The sequence below is a fragment of the Erinaceus europaeus genome, chromosome 12 (genome assembly GCF_950295315.1).
Source record: "Erinaceus europaeus chromosome 12, mEriEur2.1, whole genome shotgun sequence".
In the NCBI taxonomy this organism is placed as follows: Eukaryota; Metazoa; Chordata; class Mammalia; order Eulipotyphla; family Erinaceidae; genus Erinaceus; species Erinaceus europaeus.
This window is the reverse complement of record NC_080173.1, coordinates 80609602-80635699: the sequence shown is the minus strand read 5'-3', so window position 1 is coordinate 80635699 and position 26098 is coordinate 80609602. Positions and strand designations below refer to the sequence as shown.

Below are 26098 nucleotides of genomic sequence, written 5' to 3'. Positions count from 1 at the left end.
GCATCCTGGCTCTTGACTAAATCTCTCTTGGCTCTCAAGCACTGAATATTTCTCACTGTTTTTGTTTGTTTGTTTGTTTCATTCTTGCAGGATTGGGGCCCTGAAAATAGTTTCATTGTTACTTGTTCTTTTCATTCAGATAGAGTCAGAGAGAATATCACACCCTAGGGCTTCCCTCCAGTGCCCTGGGTGAACCACTTACCAAGATGTGAGGTTTTAGACACTTTTCTAACCTTTTCTGAGACTACTTTTCCTCATTATAAAAAAAAAAAAAAGAGGCATAAAGGTGATATTTTGGTTGGTTATGAAGATTAGCAATAATCCACGTAAGAAAGTCTGATGTAACTGATGAGGTTCTAGGGGTTGCTAGTGTAATCTCTGCTTTCTCTATACCTATCACTCCTTTGCTATAATCTTATCTGGCCATTGCAATTATATTTTACTTTTAATGTATTTTATTTGTTTAATGAGATGGAGCTAGGAAGGTAGGACAGAAGAGGAAGTGAAGGAGGGGCCAGGACAGTACTCTGGCATATGCAGTGATGATAACTGAATTTAGATCTTACGCTTGGAAGTCCAGAGTTCTACCACTATGCCAGCTCCTGGGCCACTTCAGTTAGATTTTAATTTGTTCTTTCTCAGAATAGACTGCCCCCTTAGACATCCTCCAGTTTACTTGAACTCTGTCTCTTTAGTTGAATAGAATGATACCAACTGATTTGCTTTGAAACCCAGCATTGAAGGGCTTTGTCATACTCTGTGAGAGTTCCATTTTTAGCACACCAGTGACTGTCTGATGAGCAGGAATCAATGCAGGGGTAAGATTGGGGTGCTTCAGTCTTTGTTGTTAGATCAGGTCCCACCTCTACAGTGTTCAAATTATTGTTATTTAACCAAGGATTACAAAATGTATCCTTTCAAACTCCATCTATAAATGGTAATACTGTATTCATCAGTGGCAGAGCAGGAGTCACTGGGGAAATCGGACATGAGCCTGTGGACAATGGGCTGTATTGTGAAGCTGGTTGTGTTGAACAACAAAGACTAGTGGAATAAATTGCTAATTTTCACGTGAGAGCTAATTTTAGTTCCTTTGCCTTCCTTTTATCTCAAAAATCATCGTGCCTGTGTTCTGAATTTTTTAAATGTCCCAGGGTGCTAAAGTGACCTAGATACTTCACCAGTTAAGCTGGATGACTAGACTGTGCCCCACAAAAATATTTCCAACCCTCAGATTAGTGCCAATTTTCTTAGAAGAAAGAAAATAAATACTAACACTGTCAGGCTGGAGTAGTAGCTCTGCCTGTGGACTCTGAGACAGACAGGGTTTTCAGGTTCAAAACCTGTCCTTCCCAGAAGCTGGTGATTCACTGGAGGAAAAAAAAAAACTAATTTTACTAACAAAGTCTAAAACTCAGCTCCCCATTGATCTTTTACAGTTTATTTCCTTTGGTTTGTCTCTGCTTGTTGATATCTTGTATTTCTTGGGTGATTAGGATGTAGTCCCTTATTAGTAAATTGTATGCGCTAATCCTTCAAAGTGAACACATTTTATTATTACTATTTTAATAATGAGAAATGTTTATGTAGACAAGAAACAATTCTGTTTGAAGGCACTAAGAAAACATTAATTATATTACTATTTCACTTGCTCCAACTGTTTCATGAAGCTGTAATTAATGTTTAAGCTATAGTACTATCTTTTCGTGAATGTTACCGTGAGAAATATCCTGGTTTGGTTTCCAATAGAATATTCCCCTTTTCATGGAAAATAAGTATTTTGGATTTATTTTATTTATTTTCCCTTTTGTTGCCCTTTTTTTATTGTTGCTGTAGTTAGTGTTGTTGATGTCGTTATTGTCAGATAGGACAGAGAGAAATGGAGAGAGGAGGGGAAGACAGAGAGGGAGAGAGAGAGAGAGACACCTGCAGACCTGCTTCACCGCCTGTGAAGCGACTCCCCTGCAGGTGGGGAGCCGGGGGCTTGAACCTGGCCGGTCCTTGCACTTTGCGCACGTGCGCTTAACCCGCTGTGCTACCGCCCGACTCTCAAGTATTTTGGATTTAAAACCAAGGACCTGCTTTCATTCTTTGAAAAAGGAGTTATTGGACAAATCTTATAGAGTTTTAAATTGAAGAATAGTGGAAATATATTCTATTTTATTTTATTGCTTTACCACCAGGGTTATCACTGAGGCTTGGTGCTTAATATCTACTCAGTCCCACAGTTCCCAATGACCTTTTCTTCCTTCCCTCCCTTACTACCTTCCTCCCTCCGCCTTTTTTCTTTGTTTTCCTTTCTTCCCTTTTTCTTTCTGTTTTGATTGAGGAGGAAAGATATTTAGAAGGGAAGGTGCCTGGAGCACTATTCTACTGTTCAGGAAGCTTCTGCCTTACCAGTGGGGACTAGGGATTTGAACCCAAACCACTGGAAGCTGGGAGATAGCTGGAGCACATGAACTGCATCCCTGAGACTTTGGATTTGATCTCCAACACTGCATGTGGTGGGATTATGCTCTGATTCTCTCTAGCTCTAGTGTAAAGCAAATAAACAATCTAATAATCTGAAGAAGAAGAAGAAGGAGAAGGAGAAGGAGAAGGAGAAGGAGAAGGAGAAGAAGACCACTACAACAACAATAAAACAACCAGGGCAACAAAAGGGGGAAAAATGGCCTCCAGGAGCAGTGGATTCATGGTGCAGTCACCGAGCCCCAGCAGTAACCCTGGAGGCAAAAAAAAAAAAAAAGAAAAAGAAAAAAGGAGACCATCCCTCTTCACTAAAGTCAGTTACTCTATTAGTTAATATGTTATCTACTAGAAGACCATGACTGGTTTACTTCTACTTTGACATTTATTTCCAATGTTTGGATCACTTTATATTAGGTATAGGTTTTTTTTAAGTTTTCTTTTTTTTTTTTTTTTAAACTTACTACCTTTTATTTACTGGATAGAGACAGCTAGAAATTGAGAGGGAAGGGGAAGATAGAGAGGGAGAGAGATAGAGAGACACATGGGCACAATGATAGAGTTACGCACTTCTTTTTTTTTAATATTCATTTATTCCCTTTTTTGCCCTTGTTTTATTGTTGTAGTTATCGTTGTTATTGATGTCATTGTTGTTGGATAGGACAGAGAGAAATGGAGAGAGAAGGGGAAGACAGAGAGGGGAAGAGAAAGATAGACACCTACAGACCTGCTTCACCATCTGTGAAGCGACTTCCCTGCAGGTGGGGAGCCGGGGCCCAGCCTGGATCCTTATGCCGGTCCTTGCACTTTGTGCCACATGCGCTTAACCTGCTGCACTACCGCCCGACTCCCAGAGTTAAGCACTTCTATGTATAAGATCCTGAATTTGATTCCTGGTATCCTCTGGTTCTCACCCTCTCTCAAATCATTGTGTTTTCCAAACAATTTTTCAGAGTTTATAACAGGCATTGCTTATAAGTTTCTTAATATGTATTCGATATCCTATTACTTATCAAGGAGTCTTAACTATAGGATAATGGAAATATTTGCTGTTGTTTGGGTGTTTTGATGTCAGTAAATGTTGTGATTGTTGATGTGTCTGTAATTTTCTCTACAAATATACGTGGATTACTGTTGTGCAAGTTCATAGTATTCTTCATACAGCCATATAAAAGCCCTTCTTTTGTCAAATTCCTTAATTTTATAGATGGAGTGAAACAGATCTAAGAGCTAAAGTGAAGTCATTGGCTAGGTGATTTCACATTCAAGATTAGAATACAGTTTTCTGAACCGTTAAACTAGATTTTTTTTTTTTTGTCTCCAGGGTTGTCGCTGGGGCTTGGTGCCTACACTATGAATCCACTGTTCCTGTTGCCCCCCCTTTTTTTTTCCCTCTTCTTTTTTTTAATATTTATTTATTCCCTTTTTTGTTGCCCTTGTTGTTTTATTGTTGTGGTTATTATCGTTGTCATTGTTGTTGGATAGGACAGAGAGAAATGGAGAGAGGGGGGAAGACAAAGAGGAGGAGAGAAAGAGAGACACCTGCAGACCTGCTTCACCGCTTGTGAAGCGACTCCCCTGCAGGTGGGGAGCCGGGGGCTCGAACCGGGATCCTTAAGCCGGTCCTTGTGCTTTGCGCCACCTGCGCTTAACCCGCTGCGCTACCACCCGACTCCCCTGTTGCCCCTTTTTTTAATTGATTTTTTTTTGATAGGACGGAGATAAATTGAGAGGGGCAGGGAAGATAGGGAGAGAGAAAGACACCTTCAGACCTGCTTCAGTACTTGTGAAGTGACTCCCTTGTAGGTGGGGAGCCAGGAGCTTGAACCTGGAGCATTGTGGGGGGGTCCTTGTGCTTCATACTGTGTGCGTTTAACCCGGTGCACCATCTCCTGGCCCCCATCTTTCCCTCTCTACCTCCTGCCCTCTCAATTTCCTTCTGTCTCTATCAAATAGTAAATAAATTTAAAAAAATTTAAAAATGGGCTGGAAAGATAGCATAATGTATATGCAAAAAGAGTTTACTGACTGAGACTGTGGCTTACCAGGTTCAGTCCCCAGTCTCACCATAAACCATAGCTAAGCAGTGCCCGGTGAGGAAAAAAAAATGGAGGGAGGGAGAAAGTTTTGTCAGGAGACTGCTCTATGGTATCATGCATGATGTGTAAGGTCCTCATGCATTATCCAGCCCCCTATTAAAAATAAATAAATAAATAAATAAGTGTAGAGGCTAGCCAGCTGTCCAGCTACATAGTTTTAGGCCAGAATTCTTTTTTTAAAATTTTTTAAAATTTATTTCTTTATTGGGGAATTAATGTTTTACATTCAACAGTAAATACAATAGTTTGTACATGCATAACATTCCCCAGTTTCCCATTTAACAATACAACCCTCACTATGTCGTTTAGCATCCTTCATGGACCTGTATTCTCCCCACCCACCCACCCCAGAGTCTTCTACTTGGGTGCAATACTTAGGCCAGAATTTTGAGCCACAGACTAGAAAACCTGTTTGTTAAGTGGCTATGTAAGTATCTTGTCCTAAAGTATACTTAAGTATATCTACATACTTAGGGTCTAATGCTGTAATGTAGTATCACCCCCCTGCCCCTGTTTGTTAAGTGGCTATGTAAGTATCTTGTCCTAAAATATACTTAAATATATCCACATACTTAGGGTCTAATGCTATAATGTAGTATCATCCCCCCACCCCCTGAGCTGGGGGTCACACATGTGCACATGAACTGCTATCTGGCCTACTTTTTTTTTTTTTTAAGATTCATTTATTTCATAAATGATTGAGAAAAGAGAGAGAACTAGTGCATCACTTTGGCACATGTACTACCAGGGTTTCAACTCAAGACCTCATACTTCTAAATTTAACCACTGTACCTCCTCCTGAGCCACTTTTTTTTTTTTTAAGGTGTACTTATTTTTGAGAAATAGGAGAGAAAGAGAAGCAGAACATCACTCTGGCATACATAGTACTGGAGGTGGAACCCATGACATCATGATTGAGAATCCAATACTTTATATTTGCTGTGCCACTTCCTGGGCCCACTTACAGTTCCCCAGCTCATGGTGGACTCTTTCCTTCCTTCCTTCCTTCCTTCCTTCCTTCCTTCCTTCCTTCCTTCCTTTCTTCCTTCCTTTCTTTCTGCCTTTCTTTCTTCCTTTTTTTTTTTCATAGAGGATGAGAGACACACAGAGAAGAGACACCACAGCACTGCTCACCACTTGATGCTTCCTTCTAGAGCTACTTCTTTGTGGTGGCTGGGATCTTCAGCCACTCTTTCAGATGTGGTAAAGTGTTTGCTCTGCCAAGTAAGCCATCTTCCAGCCACCCTTGGGCCAACTTTTTCATTCAGAGAGAGAGAAAGGCAGAGACACCAGAGTACTAGAATACCTAGAACTGTGGTTCCCCCATGTGGTGCTACACGTGGTACTAGCCCTTGTTCATGCCGAGGCATACGCCATACTTAGTGAGCTCTCAGCCGCCAACACCTTGCTTTTACTTTTATTATTTTTTAATATTTATTTATGAGAAAGATGGGAGGAGAGAGAAGAACCAGACATTACTCTGGTACATGTGCTGCCAATGATTGAACTCAGGACCTCATGCTTGAGAGTCCAGTGCATTATCCACTATGCTACCTCCTAGACCACACCAACACCCTATTTTTATTGTTAAACATTTTTGTTCTGTTTTATTTTCACTTTTTTTTTTTAAAAAAACTAGTATCTATTTATTTTTTATATTTTGGGTTTCATTTCATTTTTATTTGATGGGACAGAGAGAAATTGAGAGAGGAGGGAGAGATATGGAGAGAGAGAGACACCTGCATCACTGCTTTACTGCTAGTGAAGCTTCCTTTCTGCAGGTAGGGACTAGAGGTGTGAACCTGGGTTCTTGCTCATGGTAACAGGGTACACTACCGCCTGGCCCTGCCTTATTTTCACTTTTAAGTATAGTTTTTTATAGAATACTATTGTCATTTCCTTTTTTTTTTTTTTTAACCAGAACACTACTACTCAACTCTGGCTTACGGTGGTGTGGGCAATTGAACCTGGGACTTCAGAGCCTCATACATGAGTATCTTTGTATAACCATTATACTGTCTCCACGCCCTGAGAATATTATTGTCAAATGATGATAACAGTAATAGTAAAAATAGCCAGAATTTTGTGTTTGTTTTTTATTGGCACCGGAGTTAAATCGCTGGGGTTTGGTGCCTGCATGGTGAATCCACTGCTCCTGGTGTCCAATTTTTTCCTTTTTTCTTTTTTTTCTTTCTTTATTAGATAGGACAAAGTGAGAGAGAAGGAGGGGGGAGGGAGAGAGGCAGAGAGACACCTGCAGTACTTGCTTCATCGCTCGTGAAGCTTCTTCCCTACAGGTGGAGAGTGGGAGCTCGAACTTGGGTGCTGGCACATAGTAATGTATGCACAGTTTTGTAGTGTCCTATGCATTTCTTTGGTATGTACGTATTCTAAGTGGTTTCACATACTAGCTCACAACAGCACTGTGATCTAGGTATAGTCATCCTCATTTCACAATTGAGGAAAACATTCTTCCAGAGATTAAATAACTTGCCTAAAGTCACATAACTGATTAAGAAAACAGTCAGGTAGGAACTGAAACAAAGACTCTCTTGTCCTCTGTGCTCCGGATACAAAATGCAGTGTTTTACTGAACATTTCTATGTCTGTGTACATATCCCACTGTACTGTATGCGCTTTGTGGCTGTTTTATATATGCTGTCTTAGGAAAATCAAATGGGTATTTGGTATTGCTGTCCTTCATAGTGTTTATACAGCACAGTGAATTTTCCTGATCAACGTCATTTTTTTCTTCCCATTCCTCAGCCTTAATTTTAAGGATCCTGAAGCAGTCAGAGCTCTAACATGTACTCTTCTAAAGGAAGACTTTGGACTTTCTATTGATATTCCTTTGGAAAGACTAATTCCTACAGTTCCCTTGAGACTCAACTATATTCATTGGGTAGAAGATCTGATTGGTCATCAGAACTCTGACAAAAGTACTCTCCGAAGAGGAATCGACATAGGTATATGACTTTAATTTTTTTCTTTTTTCTTTTTGGTTCAGTATAAGTCTCATAAAATTTTTAAGGTCAGATATCTTGTAAACGTCCCTCCTGGGTGTGGACAAAACTGGTTGCAGATATTACTTTTTTTATTTCCTATACCTGGGCTTGACTGCCATTGATTTTTCTTGAGAGTGTATATTGACACTTAGTGAGAGAAGTACAATAAAAAGGGAAGCCCTTCCTCTTTTTCTTTCTCCCTCCCTCTTTCTCCCTTTCTTTCTTTCTTTTTTTCTTTCTTTCTTTCAGAGAGATACAGAGAGAGACCAGAACACTGCTCAGTCTTGGCTGATGGTCATGCTAGGGATTGAACCTGGGAATGTAGAACCTCAGGCATGAAACTTAAAAAAAAAATTTTTTTTAATTATATTTATTGGATAGAGACAGCCAGAAATTGAGGGAGAAGGAGGAGATAGAGGGACAGAGAGACAGAGACACCTGTAGCCCTGCTTCACCACTTGCAAAGCTTTCCCCCTGCAGGTGGGGACTGGGGGCTCAAACCTGGGTCCTTGCGCATTTTAACATGTGCGCTCAACCATGTGTACCACCACCCAGCCCCACCATGAAACTCTTTTTGTTGAACCATTATACTATATCCCCAGCTCAAGGGGCTTTTGTTTTCTTAGTTTTTCAGTCTACCACGTTTGTGTCTTTGTGTATTGTGCATTATGATTATTCGGAATTACTTGATAATGACATAGTAGTCCTCATATTGAAATTTTACGTTGTTGACAGTTTAATAAAAGATTACAGGAACCTGAGTATTTTCACAAATCTGTTTAATCTAAAATTAAAGGAAAGAAAAAAGTCACTGAGTTAAAACATTAGTTGTAAATTTTTACAGTGGAGGGGACCGTCCACTTTGACTTATTAGGGAGTTAAATTTATATACAGAAGGAAATAATGTAAATACGTATTTAAAAATTTTTGTGTGGGGAGCTAGGTGGTGCACCGGGTTGAGCGAACGTGTATGTTACAGTGCTTAAGGATCGAGGTTCAAGCTTCTGTTCCCTAACTACAAGGGGAGCTTCACAAGCAGTGAAGGAGGTCTGACATGCTCCTCCTTCTTCTCACTTTCTCTCTGTCTATCCAATAAGTAAATTAAAAAAGAAAAATAGTTATATATTAATTAAAAAGAACCAGAATACCAGGGCAGGGGTAGATAGCATAATGGTTATGCAAAGAGACTTTCTTGACAGAGGCTCTTAAGTACCAGGTTCAGTCCCCTGCACCACCATAAACCAGAGCTGAGCAGTGTTCTGGTAAAATGATAATAATAATAATAATAATAATAAACAGAACTTATTAAAAAAAAAAGAGTATCACTCTGACACGTATGCTGCTGGGAAACAAACTTGGGACCTCATGTATGAAAGTCTTGCATTGTATCTGTGTTGGTATTTCCCTGGTTGCCCCTACTACATAAGTTCTATCCCATAGAGCAAGGCATTGTATATATCAAAAATATCTCAGGGGTGGGGGTGGAAGGTGGTGGTACCATGATTTGCAGCCTTGAGATCCTGAGTTTGATCACCAGCATTATGTATACTGGAATAATGCTGTAGGTTCTCTCCCTCTCTCTTATTAGTAAAATAACCCAGGAGTCCAGTGGTAGCGCAGCAGGTTAAGCGCACGTGGCACAAAGCACAAAGACTGGCTTGAAGACCCTGGTTCGAGCCCCTGACTCCCCACCTGCAGGGGAGTCGCTTCACAAGCGGTGAAGCAGGTCTGCAGGTGTCTTGTCTTTCTCTCTGTCTTCTCCTCCTCTCTCCATTTCTCTCTGTCCTGTCCAACAACAGTGCCATTGATAACAACAACAATAACTACAACAATTAAAAAACAAAGGCAACAAAAGGGGAAATAAATAAATAAATATAAAAAAAATAAAATGACCCTTAAAAAACAAAACATAATTTGCCGTGTTCAAGAACAGATTTCATTCTTTCTAATTTTGGTTCTCTTTCCCCCTACACCCCCCCTTTTTTTCTTCCTTTCTTTTTTTTTTTTTTCCTCCTTTTAGATTTTTTTTTTTTGAGGAGATCTGTCTGGTTTATTTTCTTTTTTTAATTTTTTATTTATAAAAAGGAACCATTGACAAAACCATAGGATAAGAGGGGTACAACTTCGCACAATTCCCACCACCAGACCTCCATATCCCATCCCCTCCCCTGATAGCTTTTCTTTTCTTTAACCCTCTGGGAGTATGGACCCAAGATCATTGTGGGATGCAGAAGGTTGAAGGTCTGTCTTCTGTAATTGCTTCCCTGCTGAACATGGGTGTTGACAGGTCGATCCATACTCCCAGCCTGTCTGTCTCTTTCCCTAGTGGGGAAGGCTTCTGGGGAAGAAGCGGAGCTCCAAGGCACATTGGTAGGGTTGTTTGTCTGGGGAAGTCTAGTCGCATCCTGCTAGCATCTGGAACCTGGTGGCTGAAAAGAGAGTTAACATACAAAGCCAAACAAATTGTTGAATAATCATGGACCTAAAGGCTGGAATAGTGCAGATGAAGTGTTGGGGGGGTCCTCCATTTTGTCGATAGCTAGTAGGCATATTTTAGTTATATTTCAAAGGGCCTGTAGCTATACTAGTTTTTTTTTTTTTTGCCTGAGCCTGAAATCTCATATACAGGTGGATCTAAGTTATTGTCTGGGGAGATGATGTCATGGCTGGGAAAAAAAACAGAAAGCTGGATCAGGAAAGAGAGTAGCTTCCTAATATGGGAAAGGGGTATAAACATTGTGGACTATAAACACCATCGATTTGATGTGATCTGGGGCCCATAATCAGCTTAGGAGCCTGTGTGAACTCTGCATCCCTCTAGATCTGAGCTCACATTCTGTGGTCATGAGTACGAACATTCCAAGCGGCCCCAGTATTGACCCCATCTTCCTTTCTCAGGTGTAGCATAGAGTATGTTGTCCATCCTCCCTTCGGAGGATGGAACATTCTCTACCATTGTTGATCCAAGTTGAGGGCAAGGTCCTGTGGGGGTCCACAAAGGGGTCTGTTTTGTTGTTCCCGATAGAAATGACCAGTATCAATGGAGAGAGGGATTTATTCGAGTTCTAGGCCCATCAAGTCTGTTTGGGAATCTCAGGACTCCCCGATTAGGGCCCCAGCTGGTTTAGATTTATTTTTATGAGAAAGAAATACCAGAACACTGCTCAGTTCTGGCATAATCAGTATCCGTAATTGAACTCAGGTCGTCTGGCATTCACGATTTATGCTGTATTGCTCTGCTGCCTTCCAACCCTGCTTCTTTCTCTTTGTTCTGAATTTCAATGAATTCACTGAATCATTGTTTTATACTTAAAAACTTTCCCAATTCCTATTGATAATATATATCACTATCTTTTGAGTTTCTCTCTCTTAAATTGTCCACCTCTCTTCATATGTGCTGACAATCCCAGTCCCAAGTTACCATCTTCTAGTCTACAGAATAGCTTCTTAACTTCTCTTTTCTGTTGCCTTTCTACTCCATTTTTCTCTTTTTTCTTTCTTTCAGAAAGTATGTATACTATTTGTCTGGCAGCTAGTGTAAAGTTTAAAGGAGATAATAAGTACAAAGTATTCAGCAGGACATAGGAGAGCAGTCATTTGTTGTTGTTGATGTTTATCTGTCCCGAGTCATGAAACATTGAGAAAAGTATTGGAACTTAGTTCTGAGAATTTTGAAAGAGGTGGAAAGATTAAAGAACTAGTTCTGGGCCTGAGTGGTGGTCCACATGGTTGATTGCACATGTTACAGTGCATAAGGACCCAGGTTTGAGCCCCCAATCCCTACCTGCAAGGAGGAAGGAGAAAGCTTCACGAGTGGTGAAGCAGAACAGCAGGTGTCTCTCTGTCTCTCTTCCTTTCTATCTCCCCCTTCCCTCTCAATTTCTGACTATCCAATAAATAAAGGTAATAAAAAAAAAAAAAGTTAAAGAAAAAGCACTCGTTCCCATTTTGGTCATAGTGACTAACCTTACTTCTTTGAAGTTACAATAACTATAATGGCTTTGATTGTCTCTATAGTCTATACATTTTGGACAAAGTCTTTCTGAACTTGTTTTCCTCATACTTAAAGATGAGAATATTTAAAGCTACAGTATGTACTATATAGAACAGAATGAAATTGTGCTATGCATTTGGTATATACATGATTAATAAATGGCTCTAGCTAGTTTTTAAAGAATGCATATATAAACCCACATCTCATTAAATCTTTACTACCTTTATAACTTCCCGTTGCTTCTATAATAAACACCAACAACCTAGAGTTCGCCTATTAGATCTTCCATTATCTCTTCCTGATCTCTGCTCTCTTTTCTAAACTTCACTTTAAATAAAGCAAAAGAAAAAAAATACAACTTCAGCTAGAAATAGAGAGAGAAGTGGATGACAGAGGAGGAGAGACACAAAGAGACACCCTGCTTCACCACTCGTAAAGCTTTCCCCCTGCAAGTGGGGACCTGGTTCTTGAACCTGGGTTCTTGCGCACTGTAGCATGTGCACTCAACCAGGTGCGCCACCACCCGGCCCTTTATTTATTTATTTATTTATTTATTTATTATATTATTATTTTATCAGGGTGCTTCTCAGCTCTGCTTTATGATGGTGCTGGGAATTGAACCCAGAAGCCAAGAGCCTCAGGCTGTCTCCCCAGCCTTTAATTCTCACATATCCTGTAGTTGTTAGTTCAGTTCTTTTCTTTTTCCCCCCCTCTTGTTGCCCTTGTTGTTTTTACTGTTGTAGTTATCATTTTTGTTATTGATGCTGTCTGCCGTCGTTGTTGGATAGGACAGAGAGAAATGGAGAGAGGAGAGGAAAACAGAGATGGGGAGAGAAAGATAGACACCTGCAGACCTGCTTCACCGCATGTGAAGCGACTCCCCTGCAGGTGGGGAGCCAGGGGCTCAAACCAGGATCCTTATGCCTGTCCTTGCGCTTTGTGCCACCTGCACTTAACCTGCTGTGCTACTACCGCCCGACCCCCTCAGTTCTTATTTTCTCAGGAGAGCCTTCTCTGACCTTCTAGCAATAGATAAGTCCTTTGATTCAGAACTTGAGATAACTAGGTTTCTTCCTTTGTGACTTTTTCCTGCCAGGGTTTTCATGCCTGCACAATTCCACTGTTCCTAGTAGACTCTGTTTTACTTTTAGAGGAAGGATGAGAGATGGAGTCAGCACAACATTGCAGAAAAGCAGGAATGGCAGAGGTGTGGTGTCTTTCCTTCTTTCTATACATAAAAATAAAAAATAAGGGAGTCAGGCGGTAGCACAGCAGGTTAAGCACATGTGGTGTGAAGTGCAAGGACCGGCAGAAGGACCCCAGTTGGAGCCCCTGGCTCCCCTGCAGGGGAGTCACTTCACAGGCAGTGAAGCAGGTGTACAGGTGTCTCTCTTTCTCTCCCCCTCTCTGTCTCCCCTCCTCTCTCCATTTCTCTCTGTCCTATCCAACAACAACAACATCAATAACAACAACAATAACAATAAAGCAACAAGGGCAACAAAAGTGAATAAATAAATAAAAATAAAAAATAAAACCATAAAATTAAAATAGCGTTTACTGGAAATGGTATACTTACATAAATGTTGAAGACCTAGCATCTATCATGCCAAAAAACAAAATAAAGAAGAAAGAAAGAAAGAAAGAAAGAAAGAAGCAGAGCTGTAAAGGAGGAAAGCAGACTGGGATATAGCACAGCTGGTAAGAGCACACACCCTCCTATGTGCAAGGAATTGGCCACTAGCCACCACATAGGAGCACCATGCAACATAGGCAACCTCTGCCATACCTGGTACTCCCATAGGTGCTGGGGCTTGAACCTGCTCTCTCACATGTGGTAAAGTGGAATTAAAAAAAAAAAAGTGTGATGCTGGGAAAAGAGCTCACTTGGGCAGTACTGCTTTGTCATGTGTGCAACCCAGGTACAAACCTGGTACCTACTATGTTAGAAGTTTCAGTGCTGTGGTTTCTCTTCTTTTTTATTTTATTTATTTATTATTGGATGGAAACAGAAATTGAGGGGAACGGGAGGAAGGCAAAGAGACAGACACCTGCAGCCCTGCTTCACCACTAGTGGAGCTTTCCCACTGCACGTGGGGACCAGGGGCTTGAACCCGGGTCTTTGCACACTATAATGTGTGTGCTTAACTAGGTGAACTGCCACCTGGCCCCCTTTATTTTTAAAATTTTTTATTTATTTATCTATGTATTATCTTGCCACCGGGGCTCCCGTGGACTTTTTTTTTTTACATTTTATTTGATAGGACAGAGAAATAGAGAGGGAGAGAGAATGATAAGCACCTGCAAACCTGCTTCACCACTTATGAAGCATTGCAGGTAGGGTGTGTGTGTGTGTGTGTGTGTGTGTGTGTGTGTGTGTGTGTTTGTTGGGGAGCTGGAACCCAGGTCTGGGTCATTGTGTGGGTCCTTGCACATAGCACTGTGTGTGCTTAACTGGGTGCACCACCACCTGGCCCTCTCTTATTTTACTTGTTTGATAGCACAGAGGGAAAAGGAGAGAGAGAGATACCTACAGTACTGCTTCACCACTAGTGAAGCTTCCCTCCTATAGATGGGGGGGGGGGCTTGAACTACTCTGTAGTTTCTTTTCTCAGTGCCTTTCTGTCTCTCACTAAAAAAGTCAGCCTGGAGCAGTGAAGCCACGTAGATGACAAAATAAATAAATAAATATGGACTCCACTGGGTGAACTATCTCCCAACTTCTTTGTGTGTGCGTGTGTGTATGTCCAATAAATGATTTGTTGAATGTTGATGGATTCTGTCATTATTTGTCATTCTTTTTTTTTCTTTTTTCTTTTCTTTTCTTTTATTTATTTATTCCCTTTTGTTGCCCTTGTTTTATTGTTGTAGTTATTGTTGTTGTCGTCGTTGTTGGATAGGACAGAGAGAAACGGAGAGAGGAGGGGAAGACAGAGAGGGGAAGAGAAAGATAGACACCTGCAGACCTGCTTCACCGCCTGTGAGGCGACTCCCCTGCAGGTGGGGAGTCAGGGTTCGAACCGGGATCCGTATGCCGGTCCTTGGGCTTTGCGCCACCTGCGCTTAACCCGCTGCGCTACAGCCCGACTCCCCTGTCATTCTTTTGATAATCAGAATTCTAAACACCCCCACATGAACTAAGCATGCTGTAAAAATAATGGGGTTTACCAAAAACTTTTGTGCTTTTATTTTCATGATAGAGGTTTGACTGATGGATTATCTTAAACAAGTAGCAAGCGAGCGGGGCCAGGCACTGGCTTGCCTGGTTGAGTGTGCACACACTACAGTGCACAAGGACCCGGGTTCTAGCCTTTATCCTCACCTGCAGGGCAGAGTCGCTAGTGGTAAAGTAATGCTGCAGGTGTTTTCTGTCTCTCTCCCTTTCTGTCCCCCTCTCCCCTCTCAATTTCTCTCTGTCTCTATCTCTATCCAATAATAGCTAAATTAAATTAAAGATTTTTTTTTTTTTAAAGAGAAGCATGAAAGCCTACTTGGAACTAATTTATGTTTCATTATGCCCCAAACCTTCTCAAGTAACACTTAGGGGATATGGGAAGTTAATGAATTTTAGCTCTTCACAAGGGACACTCTTGCTTAAGTCACATTTGTTCTAATTAGGATTTTGTATAAAAATTTTCCCTGGACTCCACAGATTTGCTCTAATTCAATGACTATAGGCTTTCCATTAAATTTTTAAAAATATTTATTTATTCTCTTTTGTTGCCCTTGTTTTATTGTTGTTATTGATGTTGTTGTTGTTGGATAAGACAGAGAGAAATGGAGAGCGGAGGGGAAGATGGGGGAGAGAAAGACAGACACCTGCAGACCTGCTTCACTACTTATGAAGTGACCCCCTCTGCAGGTGGGGAGCCGGAGGCTTGAACCGGATTCCTTCCTCCGGTCCTTGTGCATTGCGCCAAGGCTTTCAATTTTATCATTACAAGTATTATAGTCCATTTAAAAATATCATTAAGCTTTCTGAGCAGATTAGAATGTTAATGTGTAAGTTTTTTGGTCTTAAGAATTGAAAAAGCAGAGTCGTGGTGGTGCAGTGGGTTAAGCACACGTGGCACAAAGTGCAAGGACCGGCATAAGGATCCCAGTAATTCATAGGTGGTGAAACAGGTCTGCAGGTGTCTTTCTTTCTCTCCCCGTCTCTGTCTTACCCTCCTCTCTCCATTTCTCTGTCCTAACAATGACATCAATAACAACAACAATAACTATAACAACAATGAAAACAGCAAGGTCAACAAAAGGGAAAATAAATAAGTTGAAAAGGCTTGATTCTTTTCCTTTCTTCCTTCCTTCCTTCCTTCCTTCCTTCCTTCCTTTCTTTATTTCTTGCCTCCAGTGTTATTACTGTAGCTGGGTGCCTGCACTATAAATCCACTGCTCTTGGAAGCCGTTTTTTCTCCATTTTATTGGATAGGACAGAGAGAAATTGGGAGAGGAGGGAAAGAGAAAGACACCTGCAGAAGCATCCCCCCTGCAGGTGGGTAGCAGGGGTGTGAATCCAGATCCTTGTGCTTAGTAATGAGCACTTAGCTGGGTGTGCCATCAGCTGGTCACAGTTCTCATTCTTGAGAGCTTGTTTGGAGTTTCTACCAGTGCAGCACAGCTATACCCCTGATGGAAGATTGGCCTGTGTCTATTGGGGAAGGCTGTCGTCTTCTCCAGTTGCAGGAGAGATGCACATGGAGCAGTGAGGGAGGAAGGGGACACCCACTTAGCCAGCCAGATCGGCCAAATCAACCCTGCCGATCAGTGGGGTGACAGATATTGAAGCCAAATTGCCCTCACATCCCCAATTCTCATTCTTTTAAAAATTTTTTTATATTTATTTATTCCCTTTTGTTGTCCTTGTTGTTTTATTGTCGTAGTTATTATTGATGTCATCGTTGTTGGATAGGACAGAGAGAAATGGAGAGAGGAGGGGAAGACAGAGAGAGGGGGAGTGAAAGACAGACACCTGCAGACCTGCTTCACCGCCTGTGAAGCGACTCCCCTGCAGGTGGGGAGCCAGGGGCTCAAACCGGGATCCTTCCTCCAGTCCTTGTGCTTTGTGCCACCTGCGCTTAACCCCCTGCGCTACCGCCTGACTCCCCCCAATTCTCATTCTTAATTTATGAGAGGACTCAGGCACTACTGTATCATATGCTATATCAGGGATTTTACTTATGCCCTCAACCATACAAGTCTTTCACTCACCCCATTGAGATATCTCTCCTGTTACTGCTATTTCTTTGTTTCTTTGTTTGCTATTTCAATTCAAATGAGAGAACCAGTTGCTTGAAAATCAAGGACTTGGTAGCTAATCAAAAAGAAATCTTTAAGAATATTTCTTAGCTGAGAGTTGAGCGGTAGCACAGTGAGATAAATGCAGGTGGTGTGAAGCGCAGACTGGCATAAGTTTCCCGGTTCGAGCCCCCGGCTCCTTACTTGCAGGGGGGTCATTTCACAAGCAGTGAAGGAGGTCTGCAGGTGTCTGTCTTTCTCTCCCCCTCTCTGTCTTCCTCTCCTCTCTCCATTTCTCTCTGTCCTATCCAACAATGACAACAACAACAATAATAGCTACAACAATAAAAAAACAACAAGGGCAACAAAAGGGAAAATAAATATTTTAAAAGTTTAAAAAATAATTCTTATCAGGGGGTCGGGTGGTGGTGAACCAGGTTAAGTGCACATGGTACAAAGCGCAAGGATCCTGGTGTGAGCCCCCAGTTCCCGTCCTGCGGGGAGGGGGGTCACTTCACAAGCAGTGAAGCAGATCTGCAGGTGTCTATCTTCCTCTTCCCATTTCTCTCTGTCCTATTCAACAACAATAGTAACAACAACAGAATTGGCCTCCAGGACCAGTGGATTTGTAGTGCAGGCACCAAGCCCCAGCAATAACCCTGGAGGCAAAAAAAATTCTTAGTGAGAGAAAGATTTAATTAGATACTACAGCATGACTCTGGCACACGTGGCTTTAGGGATTGAACTCCAGACCTTATGTTTCAAGGCCAAACACTTAAGTCAACTACACCACATACTGGGCTGCTGGAATTGTTTGTTTTTTCTGCAGAACTGCAAGTGCTGCTTTTCTTATTCTGACTGACTCTCACTCACCACGATGACTAGCAGAGGCAAATTATCATGACTTCTGAGAGAAACCTGAGGACTCTTTTCAAACATTTTTTTTTTTGCATTATCTTTATTTATTTATTGGATAGAGACAGCCAGAAATCAAGAGGGAAGGGAGTGATAGGGAGAGAGACAGAGACACCTGCAGCACTGCTTCACCATTTGCAAACCTTTCCCCCTGCAGGTGGGAACTGGGGACTCAAACCTGGGTCCCTGAGCACTGTAACATGTGGGCTCAACTAGGTGTGCCACCACCCAGCCACTAAAACCTGACTACTCTTTACAGCCCTTGCTTCCTCACCTTACATGCCCCTAAGTAGGTATTTGCCCATTAATGGCAGGGCCAGGATGTTAATAGGTCACCATGAAGGAACTGTAGCAATCACTATGACTGTCAACTTAAAGACTCTGGCCATGAGTTGTAATTTTTTTATTACTCAGTGAAGAATACTTAATGAGGATGAAGTAAGGTGAACCTGAATTTCCTTTGAGTTAGGAGTAACTCTAGCTGACTCCAGCTCTTCCTGCCAAATCCTTACAAGACTTGACTGGTACCAAGCTGTGATCAGAACCCAAAGTTGCAGAATAGGTAACTTCTGTGGGCCTTTGAGAGAAAACCCTGGCTTGTCTTCAATTGTCCTAAAAGCAGTATTTGTTGTTACAGTATATATTAGTCTATGGTCAAGGTTTCTACTTAAAAGGTCAGGATGAGGGCCAGGAGGTAACTGAGCTCATAGAAAGCAGACATTCTTCTCCCTGAGGCTGTGGGTTCAAGCCCTGGCACCACATGGTAAAATCTCTCTGTCTTTCCTGCTCTTTCTGTCTGCCTTTCTCTCATTCTTCAGAGAGAGGGAGAGAGATTGAACTGGGTAGGCATCTCAGTGATACTGCACATGCTAGTGTGTGGCATTGGTTCCCTGGTGACATATATAAATATTTATATTTAAATATAAATATCTGTGTTGTGGTCTGTGAGGTGGTTTCAGTGGCTGCAGTGTTAGACTAGTAAATATGAAGTCTGTAGTTCTATCTCTGGCATCTAATGTGCCCATGTGATGCTCTGTATCTTTAATAAATATTTTTCAAAAAACGTTTTAAGTTTAGGACCTGTCCTAATTGTCTAAAAGTAATCTTTGCCTCGTCTGAATTTCTGTTTTAAAACTGGCAGGACAAGTCAGTGAGTAATGTTTTATTTAGATCTAGGTCAGACGTCTTTCCATGTTACTATATCTAAGAAATTAATTCTTAGACCTCTGGAGATTGTGCAGTTGAAATTTACAAGGGGTGGTTCTAGATTTGATTCCTGGCACACCACCAGTCAAATAGAAACTAGAATGTGGTGGTCTAATAGTAAAAAATTACAATGTATGTCTTTTCTGCTTTGGGATGTTTTAAGATAGTCCTGTGGTATTTTCATAAGTAACACTGGGGCCAGTGAAATACAGAGCTGTAGTGCACAGGACTTAAATGTGGAGATTCCAGTTTTGATCCCTAGCACTACCAGAATTGTGCCGTGCTTTAATGAAAAAATAAAAAAGACCTAAAATGAAGGCATTAATTTCATTTAAGAAAATTGGGGCGGGCAGTAGCGCAGCAGGTTAAGTGCATGTGGCATGAAGCTCAAGGACCGGAATAAAGATCCCAGTTTGAATCCCCGACTCCCCACCTACGGGGGGGTCGCTTCACGGGCGGTGAAACAGTTATGCAGGTGTCTATCTTTTTCACCCCCTCTGTCTTCCCCTCCTTTCTCGATTTCTCTCTGTCTTATCCAATGGTAACAACAGCAATAACAACAGTGATAAACAAACAACAAGGGCAACAAAAGGGAAAAAAATAGTCTCCAGGAGCAGTGGATACATAGTGCAGGCACTGAGCCCCAGTGATAATCCTGGAGGCAAAAAAGAAAAAAGGAAGAAAATATGAGTTTTGTGTGAGATTTAAAATGAAAACTTTTTATAAAAGAAAAAAACTGGTTTTTGACTATGTATTTGTAAAGCCAGTGTCTCATAAAGACATGATTTCACTGCTCCAGGCTTTTTTTTCATTCATGGGGGGGGGGGACTTGAGGAGACATTACAGCATCAAAACATCCTTTGTTACCATGTGGCACTGGGGTTCAAACCTGGGTTGTGTGCATGAATGATAGTGCAGTTGCCCTACCTAATGAGCTATCTGCAAGCCCTTGAACACTTTAAAAGTAGGTTTTACTTATATATTTTATTATTTATGTTTTATATTAGTAAAAGACTAGAGTGCTCCTTTATTTTGACATGAACAGTGCTGAGGATCAGATACTAATGCTGTCCCTCACATATGCAAGTTCTGAGCTCCACTCACTGAACTACCTCCCTGGGCACAAGTTTTGACTTTTAGTCGTTCATGAATTCCTTGAGCACCTGCCAGTTATGCAGCTATCATCTTACATGTAGCACACAAAGGGAGAGGACAAGTTTTTGATCCTCTGGCAAATTTATATCCAATTAAAAGGTTAGTCATGGAACGAGTAGACAATTCAGTAAATTTTTTTTTTTTTGGTCTGTTTTTTAATGAGAGAACAGAGCACTGTTCTACTGTCAATGAAGCTCTCCCTGGCACAGATGCTCTCCTTTGGTGGCAAGGTCTTCAACTTTAGTCTTCGCACATGGCAAAGTCTATACTTTACCTGGCCCCTCTATTTACTATTTAGAAAGATTTATTGGGGCCAGACAGTGACACACCTGGTTAAGCACACACGTTACAATGCCAGGGACCTAGGGTGGAGCCCTAGACTGCCTGCAGGAAAGCTTCACTAGCAATAAGCAGTACTGTAGGTGTCACTCTATGTCTCCTCCCTTCCCAATTTCTCTGTCCCATCAAATAAATAAATTTGAAACATTTTTATATATTTCACAAAAGAGAGAGGCACCGTAGCACTGCACTAGCACATGTTGTTAAAATTCGGTGGCTCTAGCTGGCCGGGCTAGCTTCACGGGCGGGTAACAGAGACGTGGAGACAACGGCTGGGCAGAGAAGCTGTATTTCTTTATTCAGGAACAACGATTCATAAACTAAAACAAACTAATCACCAAACAGAACTCTGCTGTCTCTTTGCGGCGGCACAAGCACTCTCTCTTACTCTGTCCCTCTCCAACTCTCGAACTGTGGAACTCTCTAACTTTTGGAACCCTCTCTCGGGGTTCCTTGGGGCGGGGCTAAGCGGGCCCACGAAACTAACAGGACTGATCCAATTCTCTTGGCGGGGGAGAACTAGAACCCAATGTAAAGCATACAACAAGCACATGTTCTCAGATACCGAACTCAGAATTTCAAACATGGAAGTCCTTTGCTTTATTGTCAGCCACCTCTCCTGCCATCCAGCTTGTGTTGTTTTTTTTTTTAGATGTTTATTTATTCCTGTTTGTTTCCCTAGTTGTTTTATTGTTGTAGTTATTGATGTTGTTGTTGTTGGATAGGACAGAGAGAAATGGAGAGGAGGGGAAGACAGAGAGGGGGAGAGAAAGATAGACACCTGCAGACCTGCTTCACCGCCTGTGAATCGACTCCCCTACAGGTGGGAAGCCAGGAGCTCGAACCGGTGATTGGCACATGCGCTTAACCCATTGCACTACCCGCCCCACTCCTCCAGCTGGTGTTTTTAACTAAAGATATAACCTAAAGGGGCTGAGCAGATAGCATAATGGTTGTATAAAAAGGCTTTGCTGCTTGAGGCTCCAAGATCTGAGATTTAGTTTCTCACACCAACATAAGCCAGAGCTGAGTAGTTCTCTGGTAAAAAAATAAATGAAATAAAATATAAAAAGGTCTAAAAAATTTTTTAAAAATAAATAAAAAGAAAAGAAAAGAAAAAAAATTAAAAAGTCCCACCTGCATAGGGGAAGGCTTCATGAATGGTGAAGTGCTGCAAATGTCTTTCTCCATCCCTTCTTTCCCTCTCAATTTCTCTGTTTCTATCCAATAAAATAAAAATAAAGAAAATATTTTTAAAATAAATAAGCTTAAGAAGAAAAAAATGCTAAGTTACTAAGTTACTACTCTTGCTTGTTTATGTGTGCACCTATGTGATTTGGATTTTTATTTTATTAGGTACTGGAGCATCCTGCATCTATCCCTTACTTGGAACAACCTTAAATGGCTGGTATTTTCTTGCAACTGAAGTAGATGATATGTGTTTCAACTATGCAAAGAAAAATGTGGAACAGAATAACTTATCTGATCTAATAAAAGGTTAGCACTATAGAATATTTCTCTAAACTTTTGTCTTTTTGATTTAGTCTCATTTTACTTTCACATAGTAACTTTGGTATGTTAAATTTGTTATTTTGTTATAAAAGGTAAGAGAAATATAGTTAGTAAATACAATAATATAGTAAATATAGTTAGTCTATATCAGTCTATATCATTCATCCTTTTTTTTTTTTTGTCATGACTGGGGCTACACCATTCCAGACCTGCTTAGATAGAATGACAGAGGCACAGGATTGGGCGGTAGCACAGCAGGTTGATAACACGTGGCGCAAAGCGCAAGGACCAGTGTAAGGATCCCGGTTGGAGACCACAGCTCCCCACCTGCAGGGGGGCACTTCACAGGCGGTGAAGCAGATCTGCAGATGTCTGTCTTTCTCTTCCTCTCTCTGTCTTCCCTTGCTCTCTCCATTTCTCTCTGTCCCATCCAGCAGCAACAATGTCAATAACAACAACAATAATAACCACAACAATGATAAAGCAACCAGGGCATCAAAAGGGGAAAAAATAGCCTCCAGGAGCAGTGGATTTGTGATGCAGGCACCAAGCCCCAGCAATAACCCTGGAGGAAAAAAAAAGAAAGAAAGAAAGAAAGAAGAAGAGAAGAGAAAAGAAAAGAAAAGAAAAAATGACAGAGGCAGAGAAATACCACAACTCCAAAAGTTCCCTCAATACAGGAAGGGCTGAGCTCAAACATGAGTTCCAACCATGACAAAGCAAGAGCATGATCCAAATGAGCTATGTTCTCTTTTTTTTTACCCCCCAGGGTTATTGCTGGGCTTGGTGCCTGCACCATGAATCCACCGCTGCTGGAGGCCATTTTTCCCCCCCTTTTTATTGCCCTTGTTGTTGTAGCCTCATTGTGGATATTATTGTTGCCATTGTTGATGTTGTTCGTTGTTGGATAGGATAGAGAGAAATGGAGAGAGGAGGGGAAGACAGGGGGGGAGAAAAAGATAGACACCTGCAGACCTGCTTCACCGCCTGTGAAGCGACTCCCCTGCAGGTGGGGAGCCAGGGGCTCGAACCGGGATCCTTACGCCGGTCCCTGTGCTTTGCGCCACATGCGCTTAACCCGCTGCGCCACCGCGCGACCCCCATGAGCTATGTTTTTTCTACCCCATTCGTAATTCTTAGTAGTGAGGCTGGAAAGTTCACTGAGAAAGATGCCTGCTTCGCCATGTGTACAACCTAGGTTTGAACACTTGCCCTATATGTTTCTAACTTCCATATGGCAGTGGAGGAAGCTTTAATGCTATAATTTCTGTCTGTCTATCTGAATGAAAAAAGTGAGCTGGTGCAGTGAAATCACATATCCATGATATCCTGGTTCCACACACACAGTGATTTGTATTTGTGAATTTTTCTGCTTGCTAGAATTTGCCAGCTTGAGGTGTTTGTAACCTCAAAGTCAATACTAGTGGTAATTGTGCGTTCTTTCTCATATATGCTAAATAACAAAAAGCTGAGTCACCCAACATACATGTTTCCAATTGAAGTTGAGCAAGCCAATGCTCTCCTTTTTGTTATAGCTCACACTAAACACAAGTGTCTTTCCTGTGATATTTTTACTACAAACAATTTTTGTACTTTTTCTTGGTGGGTTTTCTATTTAAAAGACCCCTAAAGAGAATAAGTACAGTCCAGTGTTCCTGAGTTCAATAAGGCTGTGATGTGCCTTACAGAAAATAAGTATTTCAGTAAGCTTTATTGAGACATGAATTATGGAGCTGTTCACCATGGGTTTAGCTTTTGTGAATCAATATATATTAAATAGTGTTATAGGAAACAGGATAGTACAATGAAAATGTGATCAGAGGCTCACAGCTACCTAATCCTTTATTTCTCCTAGGAACCAGTTGTATTCTCTAATTCACTGTCCACAACAACTTTATAGGATATAAACACTGTGAATACTTAGAATCAATCGTATATGGTGCATCCTTGTCACCAGAATTTGAAAGGAAGAAAACTCTACTGTTGACTTAACTGTACCATCTTTTTTATTTTTTATTTATGAGAGAAAAAGAGGGTGAGAGAGAAAACTGAAGCCCCACTCTAGTACATGCAATACCGGGGATTGTCCTTTAGAGTCCAACACCTCATCCACTGTCCCATTTTCAGAGTTTCAGAAATAGACTTTTTTTTTTGCCTCCAGGGTTATCACTGGAACTCAGTGCCTCCACCACAAATCCACTGCTCCTGGAGGCCATCTTTTTGCCATTATTGCAGCTGCTGTTGTAGGATAGGACAGAGAGAAGTTGAGAGAGGAGGGAAAGATAGAGCAGTGAGTCAGCAGAAAGTTCCTAATGAAATAGTGTCTACTTAGACTTAAATACCCTCCTCATGTACTTCCGATTACACTTCCCTCACTCATTCCAAAGGTAACCTTATCAAAGCAAGGACTGCAAAACTGAATAAGGGCAAGAGACTGGCATACTTTAACTATGACTCTTTAGTCACTATCAGGCCACCCCATCAGCTGGGGCCCTATTTGGGGAGTCCTGAGATTCCCATACAGACATGATGGGGCTAGACCTCGAATAAATCCCTCTCTCCATTGTTACCAGTCCTCTCTATCAGGAACAACACAATAGACCCCTTTGTGGGCCCCCATAGGACCTTGCCCTCAACTTGGATCAACAACAGTAGAGAGTAGTCCATCCTCCGAAGAACAACATACTCTATGCTACACCTGAGGAAGGAAGATGGGTCCTGATATTGGGGCAGCTTGGAATGTACCTACTCATGACCACAGAATGTGAGCTCAGATCTACAGGGATGCAGAGGTCACAAAGCCTCTTAAGCTCAATATGGGCTCCAGATCAGATCAAATCGATGGGGTTTAAAGTCAACCATATTTATACACCTTTCCCATATTTGGGAGCTACTTTCCTCCCTGATCTAGCTTTCTGGTCCTTTTTCCAGCCATGACACCATCTCCCCAGACAATAACTTGGTTAAACCTGCATATCAGATTTCAAGCTCAGGGGAAAAAAAAAACAAACTAGTATGGCCACAGGCCCTTTGGAATGTAACTAAAAAATGCCTACTAGTTATCTATAAAATGGAGACACCTCCCCCCCACTCTTCATCTGCACTATTCCAGCCTTAAGGTTCATGATTAGTCAACAATTTGTTTGTCTTTGTATGTTAACTCTCTTGTCAGCCACCAGGTTCCAGATGGTAGCATGATGCAAACTGGACTTCCCTGGACAGACATCCCCACCCCGCTAGGCAAGGAGAGAGGCAGGCTGCGAATATGGATCGACCTGTCAATGCCCATGTTCAGCAGGGAAGCAATTACAGAAGCCAGACCTTCCACCTTCTGCATCCCACAGTGACCTTGGGTCCATACTCCCAGAGGGTTAAAGATTAGGAAAGCTATCAAGGGAGGGGATGGGATACGGAGTTCTGGTGGTGGGAATTATGTGAAGTTGTACTCTTTTTTTTTTTTTTTTCCCCTTTTGTTGCCCTTTTTTAAATTGTTGTTTTAGTTATTGTTATTGATGTCATTGTTTTTAGATAGCACAGAGAGAAATGAAGAGAGGAGGGGAAGACAAAGAGGGTGAGAGGAGGATAGATACGTGCAGACCTGCTTCGCCGCTTTTGAAGCGACTCCCCTGCTGGTGGGAAGCCAGGGACTCAAACCAGGATCCCTACACCGGTCATTGCGTTTCACACCACATGCGCTTAACCCGCTGTGCTACCACCCGACTCCCAGTTGTACCCCTCTTATCCTATGGTTTTGTCAGTGTTTCCTTTTTATAAATAAAATTTAAAAAAAAAGATAGGGAGAGAGAAAGACACCTGCAGACCTGCTTCACTACTTGCAAAGCAACACATCTACACGCCTCCCCCCGCCGCAGGTCAAGAGCCAGGGGCTCAAACCCTGGGATCCTTTTAAATATTTTATTTATTAATGTAACAAGGAGAGAGTCAGACATCACTCTGGTACATGTGCTACTAGGGATTGAACTCAGGACCTCATGCTTGAGAGTCCAGCACTTTATCCACTGTGCCATCTCCAAGACCACCAGAAATAGACTTCTTACCAGTGTTAAATATTGTTAAGCATTTTTAGTTATCCATTCTTACATTACAAATCACTATAAGGCACAGAAGCTTTAACTAATATAGTTTTTATGGTCAACCTTTGGGTATGGCTGACC

At 41.6% G+C, this 26098-nt stretch overlaps 1 protein-coding gene across 1 annotated transcript in view; it reads left to right on the top strand.

Moving 5' to 3' along the window:
• Positions 1 to 7400: 7400 nt before the first annotated feature.
• The window catches only part of METTL16 (methyltransferase 16, RNA N6-adenosine), a 33317-nt gene continuing 14619 nt past the window's right edge, over positions 7401 to 26098 (top strand). Inside the window, exons 1-2 of the mRNA XM_060204148.1 lie at positions 7401 to 7531; positions 21768 to 21908. Of these exons, the coding sequence (XP_060060131.1) occupies positions 21848 to 21908 (61 nt within the window). The 5' untranslated portion in view covers positions 7401 to 7531; positions 21768 to 21847. The remainder of the gene's footprint in view (positions 7532 to 21767; positions 21909 to 26098) is intronic.